This window comes from Leuciscus leuciscus (assembly GCF_965113295.1).
Source record: "Leuciscus leuciscus genome assembly, chromosome: 1".
In the NCBI taxonomy this organism is placed as follows: Eukaryota; Metazoa; Chordata; class Actinopteri; order Cypriniformes; family Leuciscidae; genus Leuciscus; species Leuciscus leuciscus.
Window position 1 is genome coordinate 55,402,914 of NC_138725.1, and position 9,356 is coordinate 55,412,269.

At 36.2% G+C, this 9,356-nt stretch overlaps 1 protein-coding gene across 1 annotated transcript; it reads left to right on the plus strand.

Moving 5' to 3' along the window:
• Positions 1–2,162: 2,162 nt before the first annotated feature.
• On the plus strand, positions 2,163–8,848 carry hapstr1a (HUWE1 associated protein modifying stress responses a). The gene is made up of 4 exons (XM_082177229.1): positions 2,163–2,614; positions 4,982–5,062; positions 5,160–5,435; positions 6,610–8,848. Exons 1-4 carry the CDS (start codon positions 2,419–2,421, stop codon positions 6,852–6,854), a joined length of 798 nt encoding a protein of 265 aa, XP_082033355.1. The 5' UTR covers positions 2,163–2,418; the 3' UTR covers positions 6,855–8,848.
• Positions 8,849–9,356: the final 508 nt, after the last annotated feature.

Genomic DNA, 9,356 nt, shown 5'->3' on the forward strand with positions numbered 1-9,356 from the left:
TATAAAATATGAGTTTGTTTTTATTCATTTTAAGTAATTGTAAATAAATAGATTGAGATCCATTTATTTTATGCAAAATACACTGTCAACACAGTAAAGATTTATTGTTTTGTGCATTTATTAAGTAGTCCTTAAAATTATTTGGAAACCACAACAAATTTTTTGATGTGTTGTATTATTCTAATAAATATTTAAATAAATACATTATTATTGTGTCTGATAGTGTTGGCCATATAGGGTGATCAATTTGATTTCTCTGGCATGACCATGGTGTTGATATGTTCAGTCCATTTCTTGCTGACTGAGAAGGGTCTACAACATTAGTCAACAAAAAGTCAATGTGGGAGTTGTGTGTGAGGGGGGTTTGTGAGGTGGATTGCGCAAAAATATTGGCAAGGAGGACAAGCAGCTGCATGGGTCCTGCTGCATAATCATTCATGTTTTGAAAACGTCACAGAATTAAACTCTTCTCAGCAACTAATCGGATATTCAACAAAAAATAAACGCTCTGTATTCTGTAATGACTGTCATATGGTTAATAAATGAACATGATCAAGGTGTTTGTGTTCTGTTTCAAATACTTTTATTCTCAGCCAAATAATTTTAGACAAAACCAATTCAAGTCTCAAGTCACAGTCTCGTCGTGATTCTTCGATTAACTTATGCACAGTGAAGCTCCTTTTGTTTACAAGAGAAAATAATTACTTGATTTCACAATAAAAGCTCATAGTAATTGGGGTGACTGTGCATTATTTCAATTGTTCCCTGGAGCCCTTCAGTGTCCTTGCATTAATTTAATATATTTTCCACATCAGTGCAAATTGATTACAGAATTGACAGATGTTGCATCTGTGTGAACACATTAATTACTACAGTCTTTTTTATAAAATAAAAAACAACAACTATACATATATGAACTTATCAGCTCAACATAAACACAAACAAAAGAGTGGAAATGTGTGGAGTAGCTGAATTGAACTTGACAGCTGTCTCCACATTGTATTGTTTAATATTACATTGAACAACATTTGTAAACTATGGGTTAGAATGCAATAGGCTAGTGAGTTGTTTACAGGAATTTGTACAATCCTTTAAAATATTTTCCAAGTTTATATACTAAATAGGATGGGATTTCCTTTAATAGTTAATAGTCCATTTTACTTCAACTTTCATCCTATTTATGTGGACATTGTAATGCAAAGTAGGCTACTGTAATTTAACAGCCATAAAAACAATTTACATAGTGTACAAAGAGAAGAACAATGACTGGTTTTAATTTACATTTATGCATTTGGCTTATCCAAAGCAACTTATATTGCATTCAAGGTGTACATTTTATAATTGTGTGTTTCGTGGGAATCAAATCCATAACCTCAGTGTTGCTAGCGCCAGGAATGCTATTCAAATAAAGTAGCCATATTTTGAATAGATTTTCATTTGATAGATTTTGAATAGATTTGGCACTTACAATTGATTTTAACTGGCTTTTTACACTGAGAGCTTTCCATCTCCAAACTTTCAAAGTGGTTTAGCCAATACTTACAATGACACCCACTAGCTCAGAAATGTAATCAAAGCATTATTTCTAAAATCATTGTTTGAGCAAAATCCTCACACCCAGCAAGCATATCTGAGCAGAATTTAAGTTTTCAGCTAAACCCGCACTGTTAACTTTACCTACAAGAATCCATATGTGGGTCAAATAAATTATTTGACATTAATCACATAAATTAGGCCTACTTTACAGACTGCTAACATTAATATCTTTCAGAGTATCTAAAAGTATTAATAAACGTAACTATACGAGTTTAAAGTTTTAATGTTAGCATGTAGCACGACATAAAGTAGGCATATATTAGGCGATACTCTTCAGTTTGGTTCAGTGATACTTTTAAGTGGTGCTCGCTGGCGCTGCAGAATCAAATGACGTCCAGCTCCCCCTCTCTAAACCTAATAGGTGGAGCTCAACCTAATTCGATTTAGGGTTTAGGGTGTGGCTGGACCTTCAAGCTCCACCCATTATATCCAGAGGGGGAGCTGGATGTTAAGCTGCCTCCACCCATTGGTTCTCATGTTTTTTTCTATGATCAGAGCAACGGCGTTTGAGAAGGGCATGCGCAAGACAAGTGGGCGTGTTTTAAATATGATCCGCCCACAGCGAGGAACTGCGCAGGGCAAAAGCGATCCTCTAACCGGGGGTCGGCAGCTACTGTCCTGGGTAATTACATTTCGGCGTCACAAAAGACAAAACATTTCACTTCATTTCGTTTTAATTCAGGCCCGTAAATCCAGAAATAAGGATATTAACCGACACTGATCGGGTGTTGCGTGATTTCAAGAACTAGAATTAACCCACAAGAGCAAGAAATTACAAAAAAAAAACGAACAGAAGTTCACCGAAGTTTCTCAGTATTCATCATGGAGGAGAAGAAGGAGGAGAGCGAAGCGGAGATCCACGAACACGGACCCGAACACTGGTTCTCCAAATGGGAGCGCCAATGCCTGGCAGAGGCCGAAAGGGAAGAGCCGAATGAGGAGGCGGTGGACCAGAACCAGGAAAAACTCTGGCATCTCTTCCAGAATTCCGCTACGGCGGTGGCGCAACTTTATAAAGGTCTGTGGGCAGAGAAAGATACCCTATCAGCGGCCCACAGACGTCCAGCAGCTCGACTAAAAACCTTTCACGTCTAGAAAAATCTCGTAAACTTGCTGTTTTTCGACCGAACCACACCTTTCGATCAAAAAACACATAACTTACCGGTATCAGTTGGCCTCTAACAGCATCAAAAGCAGCGTTTTATGCTTATTTTTGAGCGTGTGGATGATAATTAGCTTTAGCCGCGCCGGTCTGGCTGTGTTTGACAGTTTGTTCGTTGTTATTATATTGGCCTTGCTATTGCTAACCGGCTAGCCTGAAAGCCGGCTATTTCGCCCTTTAATATGAGATTTTTGTTACTTTCGGCTAAACTATGTGTATAAGAGTAACTGATTTTCATGCTTAACACATTAACGTTTTATAGTCTTAAAAAATCACACATTTTGGCAAAGCCCTGCCGGTTAGTGAGCTAGCTTGTGTCCTTTTGTGGCTGTGTTTCAAAACCTAGTGCACTCAACTGGCTACCTTTGTGCAACATAGGCACGTTAGAACACACTTATGTTGCCATTATATCCTCTCCAGGTTGGTGCTCACTAGGGTTTGACACACAGCCATTGTCTGGATTACACCACGAGGAGTATCTGAACTCGCTCTTAAAGGGATATTTAGTTCACCCTAAAATGAAAACTCGTATTATTTACTAGCTGTTATGTTGTTCCGGACCTCTATGAAGTTCTTTTTTTTTTTCATGTGAAACACAAAAAGAAACGTTAGGTATTTACAGGAACGTTCAGCATTCGCTTCCATCGTTCTTTCATAATCTGCTGAACTGATAAGTGCATCCTTGCTTGTGTATATATGTATATATATATATGCTATATATGTAATATTTTGATCAGCTCATAAACAATACTTTTATTATTTGTAAAAAAAAAAAAAAGTTAGAATTTTTCCCTTCCCCTCTAGAAAAAAAACCAATATGGTCTTTAATCTTTAATGATTATTCTTTCGTTATTTACTAACTCTCAGGTTTTTAAAAAACTGTATGAATTTCTTTTGAGCACAAAAGCAGATGTTTTAGACAGAATGTTAGGTACCCCAGTCACCATTCATTTTTATTGCATCCTTTTCCATACAGTGGGAGTGAATGGTGACCTAGACTGTCAATCCCTAATATTCTTTTATTTATGTAAAGTATCCTTTTAATTGCAGCTTTTGCTTGTAGAAATGTATAAAATGGAACGTGTATTTTATTTTAGCAATAAATTAGCAATTGTTATGGTTAGGCACTTAAAGGGTTAGTTCACCCAAAAATGAAAATTATCCCATAATTTACTCGCCCTCAAGCCATTCTAGGTGTATATGAGTTTCTTCTTTCAGCCAAACACAATAGGAGTTATCTTAAAAATGATCCTGGCTCTTCCCAGCTTTATAATGGGAGTGAATAGAACCTGGGTTTTTGAATCCCAAAAAGCGTATCCATCATATAAGTGGTCCACACGGCTCCAGGGGGTTAATAAAGGCCTTCTGAAGAGAAGCGATGCATTTTTGTAAGAAAAATATCCATATTTATAACTTTATAAACTAGAATCACTGGCGTCCGTACGTGTGTTTAGTTCCGGCCAAAGAGTGATCTCTGACCTGACGTATTGACGAACGCTGAAGCGCAGGGTATAGAACAAAAAAAAACACCGGTCACAAAAATTTGAGGTCTAAAATGAGAATTTTTAAAGAGAAATGTCGGAGAATCTTGAGTTTGTTGCCCAGCCCAATTTGTTTGAACCGGCGAGAGGTGTCTACGCTCACCTAAGCTTACGCTATGCCTACGCCATGCGTCGGGTCAGAGGTCACTCTTCCGCCGCAACTAGGCTCTCGTAGGGCCGTTACTGGAACCCAGTGATTATAGTTTATAAAGTTACAAATATGGATATTTTTCTTAGAAAAACGTTTAGCTTCAGAAGGCCTTTATTAACCCCCTGGAGCCGTATGGAGCCGCGCTTTTTTGGGCTTCAAAAAACAAGGTACCATTCACTCCCATTATAAAGCTGGGAAGAGCCAGGATCGTTTTTAATATAACTGTGACCGTGTTTGGCTGAAAGAAGAAAGTCAAATACACCTAGAATGGCTTGAGGGCGAGTACATTATGGGATAATTAAAAATTTTGGGTGAACTTACCCTTTTATTGTCTCTTTAAAAATAGCATGGACATGGTTTAATCCATTGCAAAACCAGCTGAATTTAGAAAACCATCATTTTCCCAGGCTTATAGTGTAAAGGTTAACAATAGAAATCCTGTCTGAATACTTTTCTGGACCTAATTTATTTGAGTAATCTCTGTTGTCTTTAAGGTCACATGAGCACCCCTGATTTATTCCTGTCTTGCAGATCGAGTCTGTCATCAGCAAGGACTGTCATTGTGGTCTCCGTTTCAGAACGCTGCAACAGCAGTGACTAATCTTTACAAAGGTATTAAAGATTTGAGTTTGCACATATCTAGTGCCCCACACTGTTGTTTGTTGTATAAATTGCATAAATAATTAAATGAATGTAATCTGTTCAACAGAGAGTGTTGATGCACATAAGAGAAGCTTTGACTTAGGAATCCAGATTGGTCATCAGCGACGTAATAAAGATGTTTTGGCATGGGTCAAAAAGCGAAGGAGAACTATACGAAGGGAAGATTTGATAAGTTTCCTTTGTGGTAAAGCGCCACCACCAAGGACTTCTAGAGCTGCCCCCAAACTGACTGTCCATTCTCCTAACCGACCACCTTCATCGGACTCCGTATCATCTGTAGAGAGTGATTTACAGCCCTTCTGTGAGGCCATAGCACTACATGGTAAATATTACTGCCCGATTACAGTTAAGATAGAGCTAACTGAACATGATTACCATATATGACATGTCTCAACATTTAGTGACTGCACTTTGTAGAATACATAATGGTGGTTATTGATATCTTTTTCTCCTCCCCACTTATATATATGGTCAAAAGTTCGGAAGCATTACTATTTTCAGTTTTTCTGAAAGAAGTCTCTTATGCTCATCAAGCCTGCATTTATTTGATCAAAAGTACAGAAAAACAGTAATATTGTTAAATATTATTACAATTTAAAATAATGGTTTTCTTTTTTAATACACTTTAAAATATAATTTATTTTTGAGATGCAAAGCTGAATTTTCATCAGCCATTATTTCAGTCTTCAGTGTCACATGATCCTACAGAAATCATTATAATATGATGATTTATTATCAATGTTGAAAACAGTTGTACTGCTTAATATTTGTTATATAACCTGTGATACTTTTTGAGGATTCTTTGAGTACAAAGTTTAAAAAGAACAGAATTGATTTAAAATAGGAATCTTTTGTAACAATATACACTACCATTCAAAAGTTTGGGGTCAGTAATTGTTTTTCTTTTTTGAAAGAAATTAATAGTTTTATTCAGCAAGGATTTGTTAAATTGATCAAAAGTGATAGTAGAAATATATTGTTAGAAAATATTTCTATTTTGTATAAATGCTGTTCTTTTTAGAAAACATGAATAAAAATGTTTTTTTTTATTCATCAATGAAATAATTTTATATATATTTATATATTTACATTCATGTTTTTGTCAAGTTGAGAAATCTTTGTGTAGGCTGTCAGACATTTAAAAGATCATTTTCTCCATTGACCCTCACATGGTTCAAGTACAAGGTTTGCATGACTGTACATTCCATAGTATTTTTAGAGTAAGATATCTGGTTGAAAGGACCTTAAGGTTTATTTTCAAGCACAGCGTGTCACACCTCTACAAACATTGCATCACAGTAACAGACTAGAAACATGAAGTTGCCTTCACATTACCTCTAGTTGTTATCTCTTATTTGGAGGATTTGTAAAATAACAGCCACAGCAATACTTAAAATGTATCATTATTATGGGTAGCAAATGTGGCATTGACATGTGGAAAAGGTGCATATGATGATGATGATGATGATGAATTAAATCTCATCTTTCTTTTCCAGGTCTAAGTGGAGCAATGGCCGGCATCAGTGTCCGCTCAAGCACTCCCGGCTCTCCGACTCACGTCAGCGGCAGCTCAAATGCAGGGCGCAGACGGAATGGACTGCACGATGTGGACTTGAACACTTTCATATCGGAGGAGATGGCCCTCCACCTTGGCAGCGCGGGCACCAGGAAGCGGACCTCGGTCCAGTGCGCCGACGTCATCACAGACTCCCCAACCCATAAACGCAACAGAATGCTCTGAGCTCAGTTCTTGTTCTGTATGCTTTGTGCTGCTTGAAATAAAAGCCACTTAATCCTCAACATTTGCGTTCCCTCAAAAGGAAACAAGGAGCGCAGTACACTTGCATATTCATACTGTGGAGGCTAGTCCATAACGCTCCATGCATGTTGACTCCTTTCTTTTTGCGCTTACCACAAAATGAATCTCATCAGTCAAGTGACCGCATCATGTTTTGAGTTGTATGATGCTGTAAGTATCCAGTTTTTTGGAAACATATTAACTACAGGATTACATCTAATAGGCTATTTTTACTTCACAGTACCTCCTAGTTGCGCTTAGTAGTGCCAAGCTAATGTTTTTTGTTTCTTTCAGATAATAATGTCTGCATCATCTCATTTCCCATCAGTATATTTTCAGTTTTTCTTTGCACTCACTGAATGGCAGTTCTGTTGTGATCATTTTAGAAATGTGCAACATTATTGGTTGTAATTGAAACTGCTGCTGATCTAAATGTTTGTGTGAACTTGAGATAGTTGCAATAATGATTTTGCACAAATGCATTCAGCCAGACCTGTTTATTTTTTATTTTTTAGGAACCATATAGACATCAAAAGAAATGCAAGGGAAGCGAGGCTTATGATAAAAGGATGCAATTGTTGACATTTTACATTTCAAGGCTGTTGTGATTTGGGTTAGGGGTTAGGTGAGTCTTTGTGCTATAAGAATGGCTGTCTCAGGAGAGGTATACTGAAGTAGAGAAAAACTGTGTCGTCTTGAAATTGAAGTGTCCTTTAAGTGCTTTTCAAATCCAGGCCAGAGGATTTGGAGAGCTGCACGTGTACGGTCCCACTTTGTACTGATGTATAGAAGTCAAGCTGGATACTGACCCTCTTAGAAGTAGAAATATATGTCAATATGAGTCCCTGGGCGATTAGAGTGTGTGCTCCTTTTCTCTCATATATCACCCTTCATCTAACAGTATGCATCGTCTTTTCCCCTTGTCTTTATTTCTTGATATAAGATGCTTTATGTAGAATGATCAATTAGTTGATATGACCCTCATGTTGACACTTCTAGATTAATGAGTGTTTGGCATTTCAGAAAACGCTGGTGGTGGGGAATCATGATGTGGAGTGTATGTTGTCAAACCCCAATCAAACTGCTTTATGCAGACATATTTAGTTGCAAATGTTTCAGAGAATTTGCTTTTTGTTTCTGTAATATGAGTATTGTCTATTTGGTTATTGATTTCATGATTAATTTGACAAGCATCTAGCGTTGATTGCTCTAAAAAAGTGTATCATTGATTGAATTGACATGTAAGGCATTTCATTTATTTAAAGGTCAGAAAGTAAAGCTAACATTTTGTAAAAGTCAAGTTGGAAAGTAAAATATCTAGATTATCCAGAACATCATAATGAAACCACAGTTGCCATTTTTTTTTAACTTGCAAAAGTTATAGGCTAAGTTATTAAAGTTACATTTGTATATTCACATCAAGTGTGTATGTTTTGTTTAACGAAAACAGAATGTGTCACACCCAAATGAGCCTGATAACAGCAACTTTAATGATTAAAACAGTGATTCTTGTTTGTTCAGTAATTATATTGATCTTTAAATATCTATTGTCATAGCACTAGAATTTGCACATGTATGTAATGCATATTTGTGAGTTTTGCTAAACTGGTCAGGTGAACGCCAGAGGCACGAGTGATTGCAAAACCTTCCTGACAATCTAAACCTTTATTTGATGTAAACCTATCTATAACACATAGATGGAAAATATTTCAAATCACTGTGATTCTTGTGAGTTTTGTCATTGGCATGGGCTGTGTTTGTTGTGAAGTGCTTCAGTAACTGATGCTCAACTGCCCTCTTGTGGTCATTTATATTCTAACACAGACAATAAGTCAACATATCAGTCTGAAACGAATTTTTGTGAACAATATGAAAATATGCACTAAACAAAAATACATTATTAAATGAACTTCAGCAAAAGCTAAAGTTCAGCTAAATGTTTCGTTGTCATATTTTACTATTTTAAATGATTTTAATTATAAGAATAAAATATCTGTCTGATTCTTTATTTTAAAAAGTTTCTTTTAACTCCTCAACATGGACATTTTTGAAAATAATATCTTAATATCAACCCCATTCCATTTGTACACAAATTGCTACTGAATGAAAGCTTAAACATTTGCATTTGTAAACTTTATAACTTTATAAACTGCATTTGCACAAAACCCCAACCCTCAGAAAATAAATAGAAAAAAAACAACAACAACAACAACAACAGATTCTTCACTGTTTATTTGTTGGAATAAGAAGCGATTTTGCACCTTTTTATAGAAAGTGTCATCTATTTTATTATGGTGCAACTTTGAGGAGTTAAACAGTCAAATAATGATAGAACTTCATTAATTAATATGAACGCTGAAAATGCAGACAAAATACACATAAAAGCGACATATTCGCTTAAATTATTGTGTAATTTGACAGGACAATGTAATGTTCATGTTGACC

Bases quoted from the DNA above. Each gene is read 5' to 3' on its own strand.
- hapstr1a (XM_082177229.1), top strand. From the start codon at position 2,419: ATGGAGGAGAAGAAGGAGGAGAGCGAAGCGGAGATCCACGAACACGGA. The intron at 2,615-4,981 runs GTCTGTGGGCAG...CCTGTCTTGCAG, and splicing joins GGTGGCGCAACTTTATAAAG to ATCGAGTCTGTCATCAGCAA. The intron at 5,436-6,609 runs GTAAATATTACT...TTTCTTTTCCAG, and splicing joins TGAGGCCATAGCACTACATG to GTCTAAGTGGAGCAATGGCC.